General features: G+C 51.8%; 1 protein-coding gene across 1 annotated transcript; it reads left to right on the top strand.

The window, feature by feature from the left end:
• The first annotated feature begins 8,623 nt into the window (after nucleotides 1-8,623).
• TRIM8 (tripartite motif containing 8) lies at nucleotides 8,624-22,637 on the top strand. The gene is made up of 6 exons (XM_079136340.1): nucleotides 8,624-10,253; nucleotides 19,139-19,234; nucleotides 19,466-19,699; nucleotides 20,459-20,490; nucleotides 20,625-20,740; nucleotides 21,070-22,637. The coding sequence occupies exons 1-6, from the start codon at nucleotides 9,684-9,686 to the stop codon at nucleotides 21,675-21,677; spliced, it is 1,656 nt and encodes a 551-aa protein (XP_078992466.1). The 5' UTR covers nucleotides 8,624-9,683; the 3' UTR covers nucleotides 21,678-22,637.
• Nucleotides 22,638-23,741: the final 1,104 nt, after the last annotated feature.

Raw genomic sequence — 23,741 nt, 5'->3', positions numbered from 1 at the left:
GGTCACCCTAAATTGCCCAAGCTGGCCTAGAACTTTATATCTTACTGCTCAACCTGATTTTTCTGTCTTGGCAATTGACAGGGCTGCTTCTCCTGCTCCTCAGGATGGGCTGCAGCACCCAGGGCTAGAACAAGGCAAGGAGGGGTGTTGTTAGTTCCTGTGTAGGAACTCTTAGTTCTCCTTGCCATCCTTTATGAGCCCCAGCTGCCTCAGGGAACTTCCTAGAAAGAGGGAAGTACCCCTTCTTCCCCTGTGACCTCTTATTGAACTCTGGCAAGGGGCTGACCCCTGGCACATGGGGGTAGGTCCTGCCTGGGCCTCAGTCCCTCTTGTGGCCAGAAGAAAGGAGCAAGAGGATATGAAGCTAGGCTGACAACACAGGGTGGCCCAGTTTGTGTCACTTCCCCTTGCTCCCTAGAGATGGGGGCACTTACCTCACCCTCTTCATCTGACTGACCTAGAAAGACCCAGGATCAGGGTGAGGTTCTTGCTTCGAAGAATGCAGAATAATGATACCCTATACTTAGATGGTTCTGGGAGACTGTACCAGACTGAGTTTTTTTCTGGAAAGAGACGGGCTCCTGGTCCTACACCAAGTCTCTAGAGCAGGAAAATCTGCAATGTAACCTCTTTTTTTCAGGCTTTTTTTTTTTTTTTTTCTTTTTAAAGAACTGAGAGGGCTGGGGAGATAGCTCAGCTGGTAGAGTGCTTGCCTCGCAAGCACAAGGCCCTGAGTTCGATCCCCAGTACTGAAAAAAAAAAAAAAAAAGAACTGAGGTTCACCCCAGGGCCTCATGTGTGTTAGGCAAGTACTTTACCAACTGAACTATATCCCCAGCTCTGCCATGTGATTTTTAATGCTCCTCCAGAAAGGCTGTTACATTCTGCTAGGTATCTGCTATGCCTTCTCTGGGGAGGTCAAGGGTTGTGGGGAGGGGGTATATAGGCCCCAGGGCCGTGGTGCTGGACGGCCTGAGAGATTGACCAGATGGTCTTGACCAGAAGGAGAATGCAAGCTGGGAGTGACTCAGGCCAGCCTGCCAGGCACCAAGGCAGATGCAAACCACAGAGGGAAAGAAGGAGGTGAGGAGGCCAGGATGGGAGTGAGGGGATGATTTGATTGGATTTGCTGGGCAGGAAAAGGAAAGATGTATTCCCAGACACTATTGGCAGGCCAGGAATGTTGTCTGGGAAGGGCAACCATTTACAGGTCCCTTCTCCAGGCATGCTGGGACTGACCCAGTCCTCTCCCCTCTTTACCTCCTTAATGTGGGAAGTCCTCAGGAGAGAGCTGAGTGCAGGCAGAATGGGGGAAGGAGCAATTGGTGGTGGGTGTCTGTGGTTATATGAGCATAGCTCTCTGAATAACTTGTGAGGGGAAGGAGTCTTTGAGGGCATTGTGGCCTTACTGAAGCCAAAAAAACAAGGGCAGGGACCTATTCCTTCTTTATCCAATTTTACCTACCCTGCACCTGCCCCCCATCTCAGTACCATGAGAGCTCTAACATCATGGAGAATGAAGTTACCAGGTCACAAGACATGAAGGCCCACTGTGCACAGTTGAGCCTCTGCAATAACGCTGTGGGAACAGTAAGAACTAGAAAGCACTCAGTTGTTCTTTGAGCAAACACATGCCAAAACTTATATGCCACAAGATGGACCCAGGCCCCACCTGAAGGAGCTCATAATACAGTGGAGGAAATGCACAGAAATAGACACAAGCAAGAGCATGAAAGACGAAGGCAGTAACCTGCTTTCTAATCTTCTGTCCTACCCCAAGCTCTACCACTTAGCACCAGGGTGACTTTAGACAGGTTAACTAAGCTATGCCTCAGTTTCTTCATTAGAGCTTTTGCAAGGCTTATATGAAACAACAGACATGAGATGTTTGGTTTCTAACCCAGTCTGGGGAGATTAAAAAGGCTTCTTGAAAGAAGTGACATCTAAATTAAAATCTGAGGACCATCTATGAATGAGTCAAACAAAAGAAGGGGGCAGGGACTTTACTTTCAAAAGCTCTCCAGGCAGATAGAACAACAAGGGTTAATGTCTCAAAACTCTCTTGGGAACTGTTCAAATTGTGTAGAGTATTTGGTTTAAGGCATCAAACTCATTTTAGAATCATGCCGCTGCCTGCTGGATGGAGAATGTCTTGAAAGGGAGTAAGAATGGAGGCAAGGTGACAGCATGGATTAGGTAGAAGCAGTAGGATGGACAGAGTAGTAGATTCATTCGTTGAGTCAACAAATAACTCATCGGGCATCTACAATGCTACATCCCATTCTAGGAGCTAGGAGTGCAACTTTAAGGAAAACCCCCTCCTTTCACAGACCTACATTTTAAAATGAGAGAATAATAATTGTTAAAGGAATAATACATAGTATGTGGAGATACACACTGGAAAAAAAAAGCAGAGGGGAGAGAAAGAGCTGGGGGACAGACACAGGAAAACCAGTCAGGACCTATGAAATAATCCAAGCAAAAGACCATGATGAAGTCCCGAAATACAAAATCTATTTTTAAATAGGTCAGGAAAGGCCCGATTGCATAGGTAACATCTGAACAAAAGACCATAATGACAGGAAGAGGTGAACCATAGAGCTGTCTGGGGGAAGAAGGAGCTACACAAAGTGAACAACTGCAGAGACTAAAGGGGGACACATCAGGTATGTTTGAGGAACAACAGGGAAGCTAGGGTGACAGGAGCAGGAGGGAAGGAGAGTAATGGGAGGTGAAACCAGAGTTACCCACAGGTGAGACTGTGTAGGGCTTTATAGGCAATTATAAAACTTCAACTTTTATTCTAGGAAGCCATTAGAAGATTTTGAGCAGAGGAGTGATGTAGTTTGCCTTACATTATTTATTTATTTATTACTCAATTAAGCACTCAGTTCTTTAGCAAGCACATGCTGGACTCTCATGCCAGGAGATGGGACACAGGCCCTGCCTGAAGGAGCTCATAGTACAATAGGGGAATGCAAGGAAAACAGACACAAGCAATGTATTTATTAATACAATTATTTATTAACTAATTTATTCATTATTAATAAATAGTGGAGTCTCACTTTGTTACCCAGGCTGGTCTCAGAAGTGATGGGCTCAAGCAATCCTCCCTTTCCAGCCTCCAGAGTAACTGGGACTACAGGCATGCACCACCACTCCTGGATGCTGACATATTGACTCCTGGAGTAAGGGCAGAAACAGGGAAGCCAGTTAGGACCTACTGAAATAATCCAGGCACTAGGCTATGGTGAAGTAATGAGATGTTAAGAAGTAGTCAAGGATGACTGGGGATGGTGCTTAGTAGTAGAGCATTGCCCAGCATGCATGAGGCACTGGGTTCAATTTCCAGCATGCATTGAAAAAAAAAAAAGTAGCCAGGATTTGCTGAAGGGTGGACTATGGAACATTCACTGAGATACAGAACAACAGGAGCAGGTTTAGGAGGGAGCAGAAATAGCATATTTTGGACACGTTGAGTTTGAGATTCTTGTACCTTCAAGTGAAGGTGTCAAGTGAGCAACTAGTATACAAGTATACAGATACTTAAGAGAAAGATCTATCTACAGGACCTGATATTGATCAAAAAAATAAAATTAAATAGCTCAGCTGGTAGAGTGCTTGCCTCACAAGCACAGGGCCCTGAGTTTGATCCCCAGTACCACAAAAAAAAAAAAAAAGAAAAGAAAAGAAAAGAAAAAATAAAATAGGTGAGGGACAAAAAAAGTCCAGGTTGACTCCCTGATCCTTGGCTTGGTAACAACTAAATGGCTGATGGATCCACTGATTGAGATTGGGAATTCAGGCAGAGGAACAGGCTGGGATATGAAGAGCATGAGGAATTTAGATTCCAATGCATTGAATTCAAAGGTGCCTGAGAGAAATCTTTGTTAAGAGCTTTCTGCAGCCAGGAGAGTGATGATTTACTAGATCATTTTTAGTAATGACACTACTTCTTGCTGAGGTCCAAATCCTAGAGATAGTCTGGAGATACTGGCTGAAGAGTTATAAGCATATAAACAGTAATAAAGACTCAGGACTAAATAAAAGACCCCCCAAGGAGAGGTAAAGATTAGAAAGAGGACGGAGAGAAGGACTCAGGACTGTCAATATTGCTGAATTAGAAATTGCTGAGTTGAGAGTTAAAAGATAAATCAGAAGAGCATGATGTCTTAGAAGTCGAAAGTTGAGAAAAGTGAGAAAACAGAAGTGCTTAGATTGATTATCCTGGAGGTCACTGGTGAGGAAGCCAGAGAAGGTCATTCCAACTGCTCCAAGCTACACCTTATTTCTTTGTACCATCTTTAGAACATGGAATCAAGGATTTGGGCTTGGAAGTCATTTATCTTCTTGTTCATTCTTTCAGATATGGACATTTATTCATGTATTTGTCTAGCATAGGTCTTCTTATGTGAAGGATTCAAATTGCTTTGAGGCTCTGTCCTCAAAGGATCAAGGATCCAGAGGTCATACCAAGCTGAATTTGAATCTCAGTTCTACCATTTAGGATAGTCTCTGATAACTCTGAAATCCATAGCTCCAGTACATACCTCCCCATTGAGCCTGTAAATACAATTGCCCCTTCAACATTTTCACTGGGATAGCTGAGCCAAATAAAACTTAAGAGAAGTCCCCTATCCAAATCTAATCCTCCTCTATTCTCCCCTTTTAATACATGACACTACCTCTTGCTGAGACCCAAATCCTAGGAGTCTTTTTTTTTTTAACTCTCCTGACCCAGTACTGGGGATTGAAGTCAGGGATGCTCTATTACTGAACTACATCCCTAGTCCTGCTTTCTACCCTCCTTCCTTCCTTTATTTCATTTTTTGCAGTACTGGGAATTGAACCCATGCTACATAAGCTTCTACCATTGAGCTACATCCCCAGCCCCTATTTTTTAATTTTAAGATAGGATGTCAATAAGTTGCTGAGGTTGGCATTAAACTGAATTTTCTTTCTTTCTTTTTTTTTTTTTTGTGGTGCTGGGGATTGAACCCAGGGCCTTGTACAGCTATGTCCCTAGCCCTCAAACTGAATTTTCGATCCTCCTACCAAGCTGGCCCTAGGAGTCATTTTAGAACATTTTGGTCAGCTGGATATGTGGTAGCACAGGCCTATAATCCCAGAGACTTGGAGGCTGATCAGGAGGATTGCAAGTTCAAGACAAACTGCAGAAACTTAAAAAGCAAGCAACTTAGCAAGACCCTGTCTGAAAAAAATGAAAAGGGTTAGGGATGTGGCTCAGTGGTTAAGTGTCCCTGGGTTCAATCCCTCATACCAAAAATAAAAATATCTAAAAAGGAGATGTGTGTGGAGATATAACTCTATGGTAAAACACTCCTAGGTTCAATCTCCAGTACCAAAAATAAATAAATAATAAAAAAGGGCTGGGGGTGTAGTTAGTTCAGTGGTATAGTACACACATAACATGCACAAGGTCCTGGGTTCCACCCCAGTACTGCAAAAAATAAAATATATAAAAATAGGGCTGGGAGTGTAGCTCAGTGGTAAAGCACTTGCCTAGAATGTTCAATCCCAAGCCGCACCACCACTAAGAAAAAAAAGAAGAGAAACTTGTGTGTGTGTGTGTGTGTGTGTATGTGTGTGTGATTATTTATTTATTTATCTATTGTGATACCAAGGATTAAACCCAGGGGTGTGTAACCACTGAACCACATACATTTTATTTTGAGATAGGTTCTTGCTAAGTTGGGTAGGACCTTGCTGAATTGTTCTGACTGGCCTTGAATTTGCAATCCTCCTGCCTCGGCCTCCTAAATCGGTAGAATTACAGGTGTGCATCACCATGACTGGCGTATATATACAAGGATATACTACATATAGTAACCTTTTTCTTTTTCTGGGGAGGGCATGTGGAATTGAATCCAGTGTGCTATACTACTGAGTTACATCCCCACTCCTTTTTTTAAATTTATTTTTTATTTTTTGCAGTGCTGGGGATTAAACCCAGTGTCTTAGTGCCAAGCACTCTACCAACTGAGCTACATCTCCAGCCCCCCTTTTTATTTTTTGTTTTGAGACAGGGTCTTACTAAATTGCTGAGGCTGGCCTTAAATTTGTGATCATCCTGCCTCAGTATCGTGATTCACTGGACATAGCTCTACATATAGAGATAAGTACATTTTGATCTCATTCCTACACTCCTGAGATGGAATTTATCTTATTGCATGGATTCCTCTCTACCCCATATCTAATCCATCAGTAATCTGGGTTGGTACTACTTCCAAAATATGTACAAGATTTCACAGCTTCCCAAGTTCAAACTCCTTACTATGACCTGTAAGGCCCTGTGTATTCTGGCTTCTACCTACCTTTTCCCCCTCTCACACCGCCTTCTTTCTGCCTTAGGATATGCTTGTTCCATTGCCCTTTTTTTTTTTTTTTTTTTTTTTGTGGTGGTACTGGGGATTGAACCCAGGGCTTATATGCTTGCTAGGCAAGCACTCTACCAACTGAGCTATATCCCCAGCCCTTGTTTTATTGCTTTTTACATTTGTTTTTCCTTCAGACAGGAGCACTTTCTCGAGATTGTTACTTGTCTGACTCCTCCTGAGCATTCAGGTTTCAGCTCAAATGTCACTTTTGTAGAAACTTTGTGTGTGCCTCTTACTCTCTCATCACAGAAATTATTCTACATATATTTAAATTTTTCAAAAAATTTCATGCATTTGCCAAGGAATCCCCAGGGCCTAGAAAAATGCCCGACACAAAAAGTCTTTTGTTATACTATGTATTTGTGGACTGGCCAATTAACTTCGACAAATTACTTTAATTCTTTAAGGCTCAGCTTCCTTATCAATAGAAGAGGAATAATAGTACCTATCTCTGCTCGGTAGTTTTAAATCAGGGAGGTGAAGACAAGCATTAAGGACATGGGGAAATTGCCCCACAGTGAACCTTTGCAATTCTCTGCTCGGTTCCGCCAGACAGATGAGCAGACTCATTAACAAACCCTCCTTTCCCTCAAGTAAATAGAGTTACCGGTGAAGAGGTCTAAAAAGGGGTCCCACTATGAAGTGGCATCATCGCCCATTTAAGATACACAGAAAACCCCTCCCACCACAATGTTTAATATACCGAAGTTAGTGAGCCAGTCACCTGAGACTCTCGGGGTTGCCCCGCCTTAAAGAGGCGTAGCCTCATCTTGGGGGCCAATAGCATAAGCAGCCTCCGGAACAGCCCCAGTTCCAGACAGGGAAAAGGGGAGGAACCAGGCGCCTCTGCAGCTGTAATAGCACTTCCGGAAAATTTGCCCCGCCCCTTCCCCTCCTCTTCACCCATCTATTTCACTAGTGCTGGGTGGGCTGAACCAGTGGGTGCTGATTAAAGGCGCCGCCTGCTGCTTTCTCTTCACCTCCCCATCCCCGTCTCCCCGCCCCCTTCCCGAGTAGCGGGACCGGCCTTGATGTAGGGACACCACCCCCCATCTCTGCCCCCTCTAGTCCGCTCGCTGCAGCCCCCTGCTCTTCTGCATCCCCACCCTGTGGGCCGCTGTCCTCTCCCAACCTATTGTATACTAGGCGGCTGCGGCTCCAAGGCCGGGCGGTGACTGGGAAACCCGGGACCCCACTGTGCCCCGACCGCCGGTCCCTCGGGCCCTTCCCGTGCCTGCCCTTCTCGCGACAGTGAGGCAGAGGCGAAGGCGCCCTTCCCTCGCTGAGCAGACGGCAGGGCCGACTATCGGGTCGTAAGGACGTACTCCCCCAACCCCCCACCGCGGCCTGGGCTGCGAGCCGCCCCCCCAGACCCTTGGGGGAGAAGAGCCGGAGCCTGAGCGAGCCGAGGCAGGAAAAGGCAGTCGCGGACTGCCCGGCCCGCCGATCATTTTTATTATCGAGACTATTATTAAAAGGGGGCGGGGACCCCAGGAAGCGGGGAAGGGGGCTAGAGACGCAGCTATTTTATTTTTATTAAACAGATTATTCCTCAAATAATAATAATACGCGCAAGATGGCTGAAGGTGGCTGTGATGAGAGTGTTCAAGTTGGGGGGTGGTTTCTTCCTTTTTTTTTTTTTTTTTTTGATCTGAAGATAAAGCTCTGAAGCGACAGCCTCTGCGAAGACCCTGCCGGTAGTGCCCTCCCCTCACTTGAGAAGCCGCGGGCGGACAAACGGACCCACAGACTGAGCGACAGGCGCAGGCCCGCCCCGGACGCGTCGCCTGGGCAGCAGCCGGGGGCCGCGGGCGCTCGCCTTTTCTGCCGACTTCTTCCAATTTTAATCTTTTTTTATTTTTTGGAAAGGACCGGGGTGGGTGGAGCAGAGGTGGAGAGAAATCAGGAATTGGCATTTTCTCCCCTCTCGCTCTCCTAATTTGCTAGAGGCCGCCAGTCTTCCCCTTAGTGGGGGACAACCGAAAAGAAAAAAAGAAGGCGCAGGACCCTCGAGCGCGCGCGCTTGGACCCCCGGCCGCCGCAGTCGCCAGGAGCCCAAGATGGCAGGGCGCTGAGGAAGCATCCCGGCTCGGCTGGCTCGGCCCGGCCCCGCCGCCGCAGGCTGGCTCCGACCGCAGCCCCAAGCCTTCCAGGCCGGAGCAGAGGCCGAGAAGAAAAGAAAGTGGGGGGGAGGGGGCCGGGGGGGGCGAAGGGGGAGGGCCGGGCGGGGGGAGGGGAGGGCCGGGAGCCGAGCCTCCTGTTCATTAGCAGTTGAGAAAAATTCCTTTCTAGTTTGATCAATCCTTGTTTTCCTCGGCAGAGCCGAGGCGTCCGCCCAGCGCGGCGACGGACAGCGGGGTCTCTTCCCGGCGAGGGTGCCCAGCGCGGGGCCTCGGGGGAGCGCAGAAGTAGCGACGAGGGGGTCAGGCCGGAGCACCTCCGGGGCTTCTCCTCCCTCCCTCCCTCTCTGGTTGCCTTTTTTTCCACTTCTCTCCCTCCCCCTTCCGTTTCTATTTGTGAAGGAGGAGGAAGGCAGAGGCGGGCTGGTGTCTCTGGCCGGGGACTGGAATTTCATCTGAATGACTGCCCCAGCGCGCACGCAGCGCCCCGGAGTCGGCCCGCCTGCGCCCCGCAGCCCGCGCCCGCACACTGCCGGCCAGTTGGGGGACGACCGTGCCACGGTCCGGGGACCGCCGGCTTGCCTTGCTCGCTGAGTCCGGATCTACCAACCCTTGGCGCGGCCGCACTCGCTTCCTGGGCCCCTCGGACCTTGGCTCCCGGGCACCTCGGACCTCCGCCCCCGACCAGGCGAGGGAGGCGCAGCGCCGACGAGCCGGGCGGGAGCCACCATCGCCGCGGCTGTCGCTAGAGGAAGTGTGCGACTCCCGGACTCCGTCCGCCTTTGGGGCGCGCCCCGATGTCAGACGCGGGGCGCGCAGGCCGCGGGCCGCCGCTGCCCTAGCCGCGCCAACGGGGAGGCGGCCTCTTATATGGAATTTGGACCCCGGCGTTCCACTCCAGGGCTGGTGCCCGGGCCACGGCCCTGGCGCAGTCCGCCGCCTCCCGCTAGGCGCTGGGGAGGAGACGCAGCCGGCGGCGCGCGCGGCGTGGGGACCGAGGCTCCCTCCTCTGGGGGGCGGGCACGCGGAAGGCGCTGGTGACTGAGCGACTGTGGGGCCGACCGGGGCCGGAGCTCGGGGCTCGGTAGGCCCACAGCTGCACGGGACGGACCCCCAGGGCTGGGGAGTTGGGGAGAGCTGCCCAGGCCCCCTGCCCGCAGCCGCCATGGCGGAGAATTGGAAGAACTGCTTCGAAGAGGAGCTCATCTGCCCCATCTGCCTGCACGTCTTCGTGGAGCCGGTGCAGCTCCCGTGCAAACACAACTTCTGCCGGGGCTGTATCGGTGAGGCATGGGCAAAGGACAGCGGCCTGGTGCGCTGTCCGGAGTGCAACCAGGCCTACAACCAGAAGCCAGGCCTGGAGAAGAACCTGAAGCTCACCAACATCGTGGAGAAGTTCAACGCCCTGCACGTGGAGAAGCCTCCAGCGGCGCTGCACTGCGTGTTCTGCCGCCGCGGCCCCCCGCTGCCCGCGCAGAAGGTCTGCCTGCGCTGCGAGGCGCCCTGCTGCCAGTCCCACGTGCAGACGCACCTGCAGCAGCCCTCCACCGCCCGCGGGCACCTCCTGGTGGAGGCGGACGACGTGCGGGCCTGGAGCTGCCCGCAGCACAACGCCTACCGCCTCTACCACTGCGAGGCCGAGCAGGTGGCCGTGTGCCAGTACTGCTGCTACTACAGCGGCGCGCATCAGGGACACTCGGTGTGCGACGTGGAGATCCGGAGGAATGAGATCCGGGCAAGTACCCTGCTCACACACACACACACATTTACACACACACACACACACCCGCCTGGGAACCACCCAGCCTGACAGGCTGGCTGACTCTTGTGACATCAGGCTAGCGGCCCCCTACTAAACTCTTCTCTGAAAGTTTGGGGGCGAGGGCCTTCAAGAAGGGTTCCAGATCCCTAAACTGGTGCTCCTAGGATCCATCTTGCCAGTCCTTTAGGAATCAGAGGGTGGGATGCTGTAAAGAGGTAGTTAGGGTGTTGCTTTTCTGTTTTGCGCAGCTCCCTCCCCCAGCCTTGTTTCTGTAAGCCCTACGGGAAGTCACCAAGGCAGTGACCCCGGTCCTGCTTCTCCAGCTGCTGTTTATGTAATGAGTGTCCTGGTGCCGCTGCTGTGGCTGACATGATCCATGATGCTGGCATACCAATGAGGAAGTAAACAAAAGCAGCCATGTTAGTTTTAAGCTCTATTGGAAACACATTGGGGAGTGGGGGAAGCTTCCGGAGGGAAAGCAGAACTCCAGGTATCTAACTGTTCAAGGCCTGGACAGCCAGAAGAGTCACCTCACAGTGTCTCAGCTCCGCATATAAGTCCCAGTAGCTCGCTCCTGTGTGCCAGAAGCTGTTCTGTGTTGTCCGCGCCTGCATGAACAAACCTTAAAGTATGTGTCTTCCTCACTCTGAGTCCTTTCCTCCCAGCCTAGCCCTCCCACATTGGGGGGGGGGGGGGGGGGGGAAGACGGAAAAAGAATCCTGTGGGTTTAAGGTTGAGCCGCCTTGAAATCTGGTTTCAGGCAGCTGGCTCCCCTGGGCTGCCGGCTTGGTGATTATGGAACCGCACCCCCTCCCATTGTATACACCCTGCAGCGGCGGCCAATGTCAAAATTGCCTCCCCCCACCCCACCCCCAGGCCTCTGGGCTGGGTTTGAAAGCTGGTCTGAGGCAATACTTCCGTCCTCTTCAGTGGAGGGGACTCCTAGGTCCCTCCCCGGTCCCCTGGCTCTCAAGGGTTGAGTCACACCATAAGGAAGGGGTTGTCCTAAGACTGACTGAGCCCTTACTGAAGCTCCAGCTTGGGGCCTGGGTGTGATATCACTTTGGTAGGACTGGGCTCTAGTAGACCTGGGAGTGTTTATGGGTGGGGGCCCCTGGAGGCTCGTAGAGGCCAGTGGGGAGCTGGGGTATGAGGAAGCTCTGAGCAGGTCATGATTGTAGATGGGGGCTGTTTCCTGTGGGGGGGGCAGTCACAATGAGTCACTGTTTAGCAATCAAAAAACATACATATACAACCAACAAAAGGCAGGAGGGCCACCGCAGGCTGAGGGCGGAATAACAAATAAAATTTGCTGTATAATTAGTTTGCAATCCAATGGGCTAGCCCTGGGGTTTTGTGCCAGGATAGGCTTCTGGTTTCTTAAAGGAAGTGTGGGGGATGGAGAAAGGAGCCACTCCCTCTCCTCCACCCCCTATGGTTGGAAAAGACCAAGGCCTGGGGGATGTGGAGGAGCAGAGGAGCCTAGTTGTCCTCCACCCTGACTCAGGGCAGGCGCAGCCCACACTTTCTCCAGTATTGGGAAGCTGCTGCTATTAATAAAGATAGCAGGGCGAGGAGAGGAGGCTGGGAAAGTGCAGAGGCTAGGAAAAAGAGGGCTGGCCAGTACTTGTCCTGGGATTGGCAGTGGAAAGTAAGGGGAGGGGAAAGAAGGAGAGGTGGGTGAAAGGAACAGGGAGAGACAGCATCCAGGGTATTGAAGCAGATGTGTGCCTATGCCTGTGAGGCTGCTCTTAGTGGCTGGAGTGCTGGGGATGACTTTAGTTAGGGTGGGGAGAAAACTTCATTATACTTGACTTAGTAGTGGGCAAGTATTCTTAGTCTGTCAATATTTGCCCTCAAATGGACCTGTCTCTTACCTGTAGCCTTGGAGGGACAAGGGTGGCACTTGCTTGCAGTGTGTACCCTGGGGTTTCTGCCAGCAGACCCCTGATCTGGAGGACCTGATGGATGGAAGCAGGCACTGAACTTTGTCAGCCGCTCTGAGTGTGTGTGTGTGTTCATTCTTGTGCATGGTGTGGGCAGGCTCAGAAGTAGTGGATTGCATCAGGGCCAGATGTGTAATTTTGTGCACTCAGAATCTGTGATCAGCAGTCTTGAGTCTCATCCTCCTCCAGGCTCCCCCCTCAACTCCATTCTCTCCCGGTGCCCCAGGGCACCAGGGTTCCAGATCCTTCAATAGTTCAGAGTCACTCAAGTGTGAGTTTGACTTATTGATTGTGAAGGAATAGGAGCCCCGCCCTGGTAGGGTGGTGAACCATGGGGAAGCTGAATGGAAGAACCCTGTCCTTGTCAGTCTACCTCTGTCTCCTCCATCCCACCCCAAGTCAGGGAGAGTCCTTTGCCTTGGTCCCTTTTTCCTTGCTGGAGTAAGTCTGACTTAAAGGGCCTTTGCTAGTGCCATGGATGAGGGTAACAGAATTCTCCAGGATATAGGTGTAGAACATCAGACCTGTGCCTTAAAATCTAGGTTTTGTTTCTTATCCTTCCTCTCCTTCCCTGAGGAGGGGCTGCTAACATGGCAGATCAATTGGCTAGAAATAGGAAACCCTGGTGGTCTCACCTTCACATACTCGCATGCACCCACTTGTACACTTGGGCCAGTGATGGGGTGGGGTGGTGCAGCAGAGGGCAAGCAGGGCCTCCTGGGCCTGGGCAACTTGAGGGGGACTCAATCAGCCTTTGGTCAGGTCATTGCCCCACTCTGCCCTTGAGAAGCCAGTGTTCTAGATCTCATTGCCTGAAGCCTGAATTCCCTGGATGGGCCCCAAGACCATTCTCTGGGACTTGCCTAGACCCTCAATGTTTTCCATAAGACTGTGGGGCAGGGGGGACTAAGAACCCAAGATGGGTACATTCAGGTGGACCCAGGCAACCCTGAGTGGACAATCCTTTTTAGCCCCCAGGTTCAGGGGTTTATCTGAGTAACCAGGGACTGGCAGGAGTTGGGAGCACCCCTGTGACCTCCCTTAACATGGAAAGGACCCCAAAGAAGGCCTAGTTGTGGTGGTGGGTGCTCTGCAGAGGTATGTGTACATGCAGGTTCAGCTGTGCCTGCTTGAGCTTGTGCATTCATAGTTTGCTTCTATGTCACCCCTAGAACCCCAGATCAAGGCTGGAAATGTTGCCAGGACCCTGTTCCTTGTATTCTCTCAGGTGCAGAGTTGAGAAGAGGTGTTCTCTGGGGAGGGAGTCTCACCACCCCGGCTTGTTTGGGGTTTGCAACTAATTAGGGTGAGGGCACCCTGTTTACAATGCTTGTGCTGGTGTGGGTGCTCTGGAGGGAGTTCTGGGTGTCTGCCCCTGTGCGTCCCTCTCTGGGTAGGCTGTGGGAGTGAGAGCTGGGGCGGGGGGGGGGGCCCAGCTATGCTGGGGCTGGGCCTGCAGCCTGACTCCGACAGTGCCAACTCACTACTCCCTCTGCCCACAGCATAGACTCCTGAGGTCTTAGATGGGGTGGGGAGACTGTCTGTGAGTCTGCCTAGGTGTGAGGGTCATGTGCCCTTTCCTTGACCATCCAGAGTCTTTGTGGAAGGAGGGGCCTGGCTTGGCCTTTCTCTCTTGTCCTAAGAGGAGGCTAAGGCAGAGGCCCAGCCCCCAACCTCTACCCTAGGATCCTGCTGACACAGCGGGGCGCCTGTCATGTATGCCCTATTGATTACTCTACCTCCTGCAGCTCTGGGAGGCTGTGCTTCCACATCTGCAGGTGTGTGTGTGTGTGTGTGTGTGTGTTTGTGTGTGCGCGCGCACTTTGTGTAGCCAGCACAGTACTTCTATATATTTTACATGTAACTAATTTTTTCTATCTCATGTGCTTATCTCTGAGAAGGGACAAGGCACTTGACTGACTTAATTGCACAGTAGTTTCATGTGTGGGGATGAAGTCAGGAAAACGTTTGAGTGTGTGTATGTTGTGTACGTGCACATGCACACACCATGCTGGCTGTACTTCTTTGAGCTGAAGTTGCATGTGCCTGTTTCCCTGTTGTCAGCATGACTGCTGGTATGAGTGCTTGCTCAGGTGATCTGGCAGCTATGCGTCTGCCAGGGGCTTGAGACTTTCTTGCCCAGTTTGGGTGTTGGAGAAGGAAGAAAGTGGGTGAGCTGTTGCCTGTGGCAGATTTTGGAGGTAGGAGTCTGAATGGATCCTGCAGTACTGTCCTGGGGGACCTGGGCCCCTGCCCTGGGCTGAGCAGGCCAGCCTGGCTGGCCCCATCCCTGGATCTGGGAAAGCCTTCCTCCCAGGCTGGCCTGGCATTCAGACCCAGACAAAGGGGGGCTTTCTCTCTCGCCTCTTTGTTCTGCTGCCCCAGAGCTCTACTCTGCATGGCAAAAGCTAATTCCACTCCGCAGATGGGAAGCCCTCTGGGGTCTGCGAGGCTTGCCTCTGAGGTGCCCTCTCTCTCCTTGCCCTGGCTTCTGCCCTGTCACCCCCTTCTCTCTCTGGGTCTGCAGTTTTCTCCAGTCTGGGGATCACATGGCCCTAGGCAGGGGTGAGGACCAGCAGAAGCTTTTCTGAGAGGAGAGAGTGCTATGGACCCCAGGGAGTAAGGAGGCCCCTGCACTCTGGGTGAACTGAGGTGGAGGAGTGGAGGAGGGCTCAGCAGCTGGGGAGGAAGTTAAGATGGGACAGCTCTGAGCAGGGTGCAGAACCTGAGCTGGAAGAAGTGCTCAGCAGTCCAGCCCCTTCTTGCCCCTTGCCACCTGCCCTACCACCACCACAGTCTGCTGGTGCCACTCCCCTTGTCTGCAAACCTAGGACTTGCCTATGTCCCAGACTGGGGGCGTTCCCTCTTGACCTTGCTTCTCTTCAAGGTTGACTTGAAGGTTTTATTATTATTATTTATTAACTTTTATACAGCCCATAGTCCCCAAGCCTCGCCTATCTGCCCGGTCTAGTCTGGCAGCAAAAATGCCAGCAGGGCCTGACTAGTCAGTCTCCAGAGGGACCTTATGCTTTCCCAGCTATTGAGATGTAGGGGCTCATGATTCACCCTCTCTAGGCTGGGAGGGAATCTGAGGGAGCAGCTCAAAGCTCAGTCCTTTGGTGACCTGCCTAAGGAACAGGGTGTCCTAGGACCATGAAGGGGTGGTACTAGAGTTTCCTGAGTCTTGATTCCTTTGTCCGCACAGACCCAGGCACCAACCCCAGAAGGCCTGAGGCCCTAAGATGCAGGAACAGAGATGAGTATGTCCTGTCTGGGCCAGGGGCTGCAGAGTGGGACTGGATCCCATATTTTCTTTGCTTCTCTGGCCTGGTCCCTCAAATCCTACTAGACTAGACCATGGTTCCCACTCCCACATACTTTTTAAGACAGGGTCTTGCTAAGTTGCTGATGCTGACCTTGAGCTTGCGATCCTCCTGCCTCAATCTCCTGAGTCACAGGAATTATAGGTGTGCGCCACCATGCCCAACCCACTCCCACAACCTTGAAGTGTGCCTCAGTCCAGGTGGCTCACTGTGGGCTGGGAGCATTTTGTAAAGTGCCCCACCTCTACCCTCACCTCTGCGTTGGGAGGCCTTGCTCTGCACCTCAGCTGTGGGATTTTCTAGGGGGAAATTAGGATATGGGATTCCCTGGAGATGCTAGTGGGGTTAGGATGAAAAGAAGACTGCTGGGGGTGGGGAGAGGTACAGGTCTTGCTTCCTGGGCTGGCTTTCTGTTCTCCAGCATCCGTTTTTTGTTTTGGGTTTTGTTTGTTTTGTTTTTTTGTTTTGGTACTGGGGATTGACCCCAAGGGTGCTTTACCACTGAGCTACATCCCTTAGCTGAGTGTCTCACTAAGTTATTGAGGGTGGCCTGGAACTTGTGAGCCTCCTGCCTCAACCTCCCAAGTGGCTGGGATTACAGGTGTGTGCACAAAGGCCAGCTTGTTCTCCAGCATCTGGCCAACCTGATTCCATCATTTGGTAAACCTGGACTACAAGGTAAAAATGGGGCACAGGTGGGTATTTCTCCTTCCTCTCAGGGCTGCATACAGGCTGTCAGCACAGCACTCCCTGGCTGACTACTGCCTCTGGCCAGTGTCCTTCTCTTTCCTGCTCTCTCCCAGCCCCTCAGCAGAGACAGGAGCCCAGTGGCCTCTGATATGGGACGGGGAAATGAGACCCATCCACTGCTAGGGAGCATAACCACTGCTTTTGCTGGGCCTGGGTCAGCCTCCCCTCCTTGTCCCCCTGCAGAGGGCCCTGAAACACTCAGCAAAGAGATTTCATAGGGTCCAGGGTAGAAGTGCTGCCAGGGAGACTCTGGAATTCTAGAGGAAGAGGGAAGGGGCTGAGTTCCACCCCCGCCCCCAAGTTGGGCGGGCAAGAGGCATCTCCCTCCCTTTCTGGGAAGGAACTCCTAGAGGGGGATGGAAGGGGCTTCCACTTGCCTGCCCAGTGGAAGTGGAGCAGCCCCATTCCCATCCTCCCAGGGAAACTGGACTGGGAACCTGGGGTTCATCCCTGGCATCCCCCTAATCTGTTACTTATTGGTTTGGTCACTAAGAAGTAGTTGGGCAGGTAGACATAGTACAAGGTGTGGAGAGTAAGTGAAGGTCTGGGCTGTCAGATGTTCTGGGCACTGGGACTGTAGGAGTGGCCTGGACTCTTGAGGTGCACCTGGGGAAGCCTGGTCCTCCTGAACATGAGTACAGGGCAGCCAGCAGGCAAGAGTTTGAGGGCCAGTTGTTACAGGGTAGGCAAGAAGGCCTAATGTTTCTGAAGGAATTTTCTGACTGCTTTGTCTTTATGACAGGCTGTCCAGGAGGCACCCGGCCTTTGCCATGCAGGCGATTGGGTGCAGGTGTAAGTATGAAGGGCTCTCAGGTGGTGATGTATGCTGGTGTGTGTGCGCACATGCGCAGCATGTATGTGGGCATTACTGTGCGCACTTCTATTCCTGCCTCCACCCAAGCTGTTTTTATTGTCAATCTGACCCCTAGGCTGGCAGCAGATCCCTGTGTGTTTTGAGCCTGGGGTAAGGGAACTGCCCGAGAAGCAAGGGCTCCTAACTCAGGTTCTTAGAGGTCCTGTGCTGTGCCATTGAAAAGCAGAGCCAACTGGGGGAAAGCCCTGCACTTCCCCAGTTTAGAACAAGAGCCTCGCCTCCTCCTGCACCCAGTGTCCCTGTTCTTGTTTCTGGGGTAGCTCCCTATGCAAAGTGGGGTGTGACTGACGTCTCTCCATGGCCTTGGCTTCTCTATGTGGAAAATGGGTTGGAGGCATGAGGAAGGGTTTGTTGGCAGCTTGTCTTTGGGAAGTCAACTGGGTGTGACTGGGAGTACAGGGGTTATGGAATAAAACTCAAGGGTCACTCTGAGGCCCCCACAGAGGAAGAAAGAGTTGCTTCCTGTGAGTGGACACTTTCTCTGAGTGAGGGCAATTGCCCAGAGCTACTTTGCAAGTCTTACTTTGTATGCATAACTGCTAGGTTTATTCAGTAAATATGTCCTGCATCTATGGGGTGCTCAGGCCTTTCTGAGGCCTGGCTATGAAGGCAGGTAAGAAAGAGCAGCAGAACCCTGTTCTTAAGAGGCTGTGGGTCTTACAGAGAGATGAGGCCAGAGTTTGTGAGATGATTAAAAGGACTAGAAGAGAATATTCAACAGAACTTTCTGATGAGGGTGACATTTGGCATCCACAGTGTCCGGTACTCACTACATGTAGCTTTTGAGCACTTGAAATGAGACTGGTACAACTGAGGGACTGATACTTAATTCAGTTTATTTTTCTTTAGTTTGAATTTAAATAGTCACATGTCACTAGTGGCAACTTTGCTGTACAACACAGTTGTAGAGGGAGTGAGGAAGGTGGCAGCCCTACCATATGACCAGGACAGGGAGGGACCCACGCAAACTCAGAACAGGGGGCACAGAAAGTTTCCCAGAGTTGAGCCTTGAAGAATAGATAGGAGAGAGGAAGTTCTGTGGAAATATCAACAGAGTTCGGGAAGCTAAAATGTAAGAGCACTGGGGACAGAACGTCGGCCTACCTGGCTGAGTCAGACATGAAAGAGCCTTCATTGCCCTGCTGAGGTATTTGAAAAGAGAGGTCCTTGAGGGTTCTTGAGCAGGGGTTTGAAAAGATATGTGGTGAGGCAAGAGGAGAAGGATTGTGGGGGCCAGAGATTAAGGCAGAGAAGAGAAGCTTTATGGGGTATCTTCCAGCAGACTGGTTCAGTGTTAGGAGCCATGGTCTCCTTTCTGTCTGGATCCCACTAGGACTGAGGAAACTAGCAGGAACTCCAGAGGTCTAGTTCTCAGGCCCCAGAGCAAGGGAGGGAGGGGCTGGCACCATACCCTCTAGAGTCAGACCTGTCTAAGATGAGGTCTTTGACTGACCAGCAGAATCCTGCATGACCTCAGAAAAGTTATTTGATCCCCTGCATCTCAGGGTACTCATCTCTAAGATGGTCCTGCCCAGAGAGAGACAGCTTGGCTACAATAAGAACAGACTCTGTTGCCAGAGCACCTGGGCTTGTGCCACTCATTGGCTGTATGATTTTGGACAAATACTTAACTTCTTTGGGCCTTGATTTCCTCTTCTGTGAAATAAGGATCATAATGGCACTAATCTCATAGCATGGCTGGTATGATTAGAGAAGGAAAAGTGCTTAGAACAAAGGCTGTCCCCAGCCTGCCCTCAGAAAGCTCAGGGTTTAAATGTGTGTGTCTGTTCCAGGTTTCCCCTTGCTGGTCACAGGCTGGGCCCCCCATAGCTTTCAGCAGGGCCCAGGGCAGAGGTTTTAGGCCTCTGAGTCTGTTGTACAGAGAGAAGGATGGTGCTCAGCCACCATTGGTAAGGGTTGGAGTGACAGCCCCCTCTGATGCCTCTACCCCAAATGTCCCTGCAGAAGATGCTGATGAAGCAGCAGGACCGGCTGGAGGAACGAGAGCAAGACATTGAGGACCAGCTGTACAAGCTTGAATCAGACAAGCGCCTGGTGGAGGTAGCAGAGCTGGAGCTGGAGCTGGGGGTGGTGGGTGGGGGTGGCACATGCGCAGGACCTGGGGCAAGTTCCTTATATAGAGTCTGTTGGGTGACTCTGTGCCTCAGCCTACTGTTTCATGGGTGGCTGGTACGAAGCTCAGTGACGCCAGTGGAGAGTTGGCACGTTAGACCTTACCCTTGGGACCTAAGGGTCTTGCTATCCCATGCTCACCTTGTTCCTACTCGGCAGGAGAAAGTGAGCCAGCTGAAGGAGGAGGTGCGGCTGCAGTATGAGAAGCTGCACCAGCTGCTGGATGAGGACCTGCGGCAAACAGTGGAGGTGCTGGACAAGGCCCAGGCCAAGTTCTGCAGCGAGAACGCGGCGCAGGCGCTGCACCTCGGGGAGCGCATGCAGGAGGCCAAGAAGCTGCTGGGTTCCCTGCAGCTGCTCTTCGATAAGACAGAGGATGTCAGCTTCATGAAGGTGGGCTGCTGGGGGCAGGGCTGCTCCCAGACGGGTCTGCAAATCTCTGCTCCCCCGCCTGCCCCCAACAAGTGTTTTCACATGCCCCTGCCTTTGGAGCCCGTCTGAATGGGTTTGAGTCTGCCCATTTGTTCTTCCAGCTCTGTGACACTGGATTCCCCCAGGGTCATAAATGAGGGAACAAGGTACGGGGAGTGTGTGCACCTTATTCCCTCACCTATGAAATGAGGCTACAAATACAGGGCAGTTCTCCTTTATTCACTGTTCCAATTTTTTTTAATTCTCTGAAAACTAACAGAAACAAATGTTGGCCACTCATTGAACAGCAAAAATTGACCAGAACCGATGTCAGGCAGTTTATGGCCTTTCTGTATCTCATTTGGTATGAAAATTCAACCGTTTTGCTGCACAAGAGTCGATGGATTGGATTGTGGTGTCCTGTTGGGGTGACACGTAATATATGGTACAGCACCATTTTTCTTCTAAAATCTCAAACACTCCAAATTCAATATCTGGCTCCAGAAACTTCAGATAAAAGGTCAAGGGCTTATGGAACCCACCTCTCATGGAGATGAAATAATGGATGTATAGAAAGCCCTTATAATGGTGTAGGTCACATAGCAAGTGCTCAATAAATGCAGCTATTCTTATTTCCAAAAGTGGTGATGCTCCTCATGCTGTATCCTGCCTGGGGAAGGGGAGAGTGGGGCAGCTTCTGTCTTGCCTTTCCCACTGACTGACCCTTTTCTCTCCCTCTAGAACACCAAGTCTGTGAAAATCCTAATGGACAGGTGAGTGGATGGCCCCTGGCCCTCAAGGAAACACACCTTGGGGAGGACAGGGAGGGCCAGGCCCACAGCGGGGAGGTAGGGCGGGCTCACCGGTGATACCTCCTCACAGCAGATGCCCCGTCCACTGCCCCCAGGACCCAGACCTGCACGGGCAGCAGCCTTTCTCCCCCTAAGATCGGCCACTTGAACTCCAAGCTCTTCCTGAACGAGGTGGCCAAGAAGGAGAAGCAGCTGCGGAAGATGCTAGAAGGTGAGGGTGGGGTCCTCCGTGGAAGGGAGAGAGCCCTTTGGGCAGGGGTAAATGCCAGAGCCAGTGTGGTCTAGATAGCTAGACCTTCATATCCTGGCTTGTCCACTTCTACCGGTGGGACCTTGAGCAAGTGATGTTACTTCCCTGAGCCTCAGTTTTTTCAATTGCAAAATGAGAACAGTAGTAGTCTGTACCTCCTCAGGGGAGAAGCAAGCACTGAGGAAGATGTGACATGTTTGGTCCCATAGATGTACAAGGTCCCCAGGGGAAAGGGGACCTGGGTTGCTTGGGCTGGGAGCTTTGGCGACTTTGCCCCAAACTCTCCACAGGGCCTTTCAGCACACCGGTGCCCTTCCTGCAGAGCGTCCCCCTGTACCCCTGTGGCGTGAGCAGCTCTGGGGCGGAAAAGCGCAAGCACTCGGCAGCCTTCCCCGAGGCCAGTTTCCTAGAGACGCCATCCGGCCCTGTGGGCGGCCAGTACGGGGCAGCAGGCACAGCCAGCGGCGAGGGCCAGTCTGGGCAGCCCCTAGGGCCCTGCAGTTCTACGCAGCACTTGGTGGCTCTGCCGGGCGGTGCCCAACCAGTGCACTCGAGTCCCGTGTTCCCCCCATCGCAGTATCCCAATGGCTCCGCCGCCCAGCAGCCCATGCTTCCCCAGTATGGCGGCCGCAAGATTCTCGTCTGTTCTGTGGACAACTGTTACTGTTCTTCCGTGGCCAACCATGGCGGCCACCAGCCCTACCCCCGCTCCGGCCACTTCCCCTGGACAGTGCCCTCACAGGAGTACTCACACCCGCTCCCGCCCACACCCTCCGTCCCCCAGTCCCTTCCCGGCCTGGCGGTCAGAGACTGGCTCGACGCCTCCCAGCAGCCTGGCCACCAGGATTTCTACAGGGTGTATGGGCAGCCATCCACCAAACACTACGTGACGAGCTAACGCCACGCAGGCAGTGGGCGCTGGGGACCCTTCCCCCCAGCCCCAGTGGCTCGGGAATTATGCATCCAGAGACCTGCCCGTCTACCTTCCTCTCCTCTCTCCCTTTCTTGGTCCATTCCCCCAGGTCTTTTTCTTTTGGATTTTATTTTGTTTGGGGCTTTGTTTTTGATTTTTTTTTTTTTTTTTTTTTTTTTTAATGAATCTCCTGGATGGAGGCACAGTGGGAGCTGGCATTGGTCGGGCCACAGGTGGCCCTGGAGTTGGGAAAAGTGTCCCTTGAGGTGCTGTGTTCTCTGTCTCCCCTTTTTTCTTCCACTTCCTCCCCTTCCACCCCCATGGGCTAGAAGGACCCTCAGTTCCCCCTTAAGCCTTGGGGGGTCCAACTCTCCTCATTCTCCCCAGGAGGAAGGCCCAGTGCCCACTGGCCTGTTTCTCTTCCCTTTTGCTTTTCTTTTGGGCATTTTGATCACTGATCGAGTAAGGAATGGCCTATAGATTGTGGGACTATTGGTTTTTTTTAATTTTTTTTAAACCAAGGATGATTTCTCCTGCTTCCTTCTCACCATCTTCCCGACGGAGTTCAAAGGCCACTTCTCAAGCAGCTTTTGGCACCTTCAGCCTCAGAGTGGAATCTTTTAAAGACAGGAGCCCTGTCCAGGAAAGGGAAAAAGGAACTTTGCCAATGATAGTGACCACAGCAAAAGCAAATAATAATAATATTAATAATAATAAAGAGAAATAAATAATAAAGTAAAAAACAATAGCACAGCCCTTGTCGAGGTCAGTGGAGGAGGAGGGGCTGCCCCAATGGGTCCTTGCCTGGATTTTGACACAGCAACTTCCTGTAGTGAGCACTTTGTATGAATTGTGGACTTCCTGTTCTCAAGGCGCAGGTATTTATTCTGTAATCTGTCTAGAGCACACACCGAAATCCAACCTTCTAATAAACATGATGGCGCAGTCCTGTTCCCTGCCTTGCCTCTTGCCCCCATCACCCCCCCAGGCCTGGGATCGTCAGGCATTGGTGTGAGGAGGAGTCCTCTAAGGACAAAAACCCCCGCCCTCCTTGCCTTGATTCTGCCCTCCTGGGTCTAGATGATTCCAGGCCTGTGAATGTCAGTTCCTCAGGCACTGACTAACCACATCGCTCTTGACCTTGGGTTTATTTGACAAATATTTGCTGAAGGCCTCCCAGGCCCAGCCCCATACTACAGGGGCCCTGGCATCTCTTTGAGGTTCTGCCAATGTGCTTTTAACAAGGACAGATGAAGGAGAAATACCTATGAGTCTTGAAAAGTTTACCTCCTTTGGTCTACAAATATTTATTGAGCACATACTATGTGCCAGGCACTGTGCAGGGTTGTAAGCTTAGAGACAGAACAAACCTTGTCCTCTTGGAACTTACCTAGCAGGGCCTGGGATTCTATAGGGCGAGGGACCACTGGGCTTCATACTTCCTTTGGTGACTTGGGTCTTTGGGAGGGGTGGAGGTGAAGATGAAAAAGATATCCCACCCTCACTGCCTTTAACAGATTTCCTTAAAGTCTCAAGCATGTCTTGAGAGCTTCTTAGATTCCTGAAGCCCTGCTTAGAATCAGTGGGAATCTCTGAGAGCCCAGGAATTTGCATTCCTGATTTCTGGTGATTCTGATGCACCCTGGGGTTTTGTAACTGCTGCCAAGAGGGGCTGGCCAGGGTCCTGCCTGTGGCATGTCACTGAGTCCCCTGGGGAGTGGAGGGCTGGAATACCAAGGTCCTCCTCTTGCATGGATATGCCCTAAGTGAGCCCATGCGCTCCTTCCTTCCGTACTAGCAGGAGGTGCAGCCTTTGCTAGTTTCTAGTTTTCTCTCCCCTTGTCTAGGTAGAACCAGGAAGCCTAGGACAAAGCCCCTGCTCATCGTCTAAGCTTTGCTGGCCCCTAGTCACCCTCCTCAGAAAAGAGGACCAGGTAGGAAGAGATTGTCAGGACCTGCCCCCTGGTCTGTTGGACTGACCAAATCAAACCAGTCTGAGTGTCCCCATACTCCTGTAGTAGGTGACCCCAGGTAAGGAGGCCGGACCCC

The sequence above is a fragment of the Sciurus vulgaris genome (genome assembly GCF_902686455.1).
Source record: "Sciurus vulgaris genome assembly, chromosome: 4".
In the NCBI taxonomy this organism is placed as follows: Eukaryota; Metazoa; Chordata; class Mammalia; order Rodentia; family Sciuridae; genus Sciurus; species Sciurus vulgaris.
Note: the sequence above shows the minus strand (reverse complement) of the source record. Positions and strands in the feature narration are given on the sequence as shown.

What these genes read in the sequence shown, in the direction of transcription:
- TRIM8 (XM_079136340.1), top strand. Translation starts at nt 9,684, where the DNA reads ATGGCGGAGAATTGGAAGAACTGCTTCGAAGAGGAGCTCATCTGCCCC. An exon ending in AGGATGTCAGCTTCATGAAG is followed by an intron (nt 19,700 to 20,458) that starts GTGGGCTGCTGG and finishes CTCTCCCTCTAG; the next exon opens with AACACCAAGTCTGTGAAAAT. An exon ending in GTGAAAATCCTAATGGACAG is followed by an intron (nt 20,491 to 20,624) that starts GTGAGTGGATGG and finishes CACTGCCCCCAG; the next exon opens with GACCCAGACCTGCACGGGCA.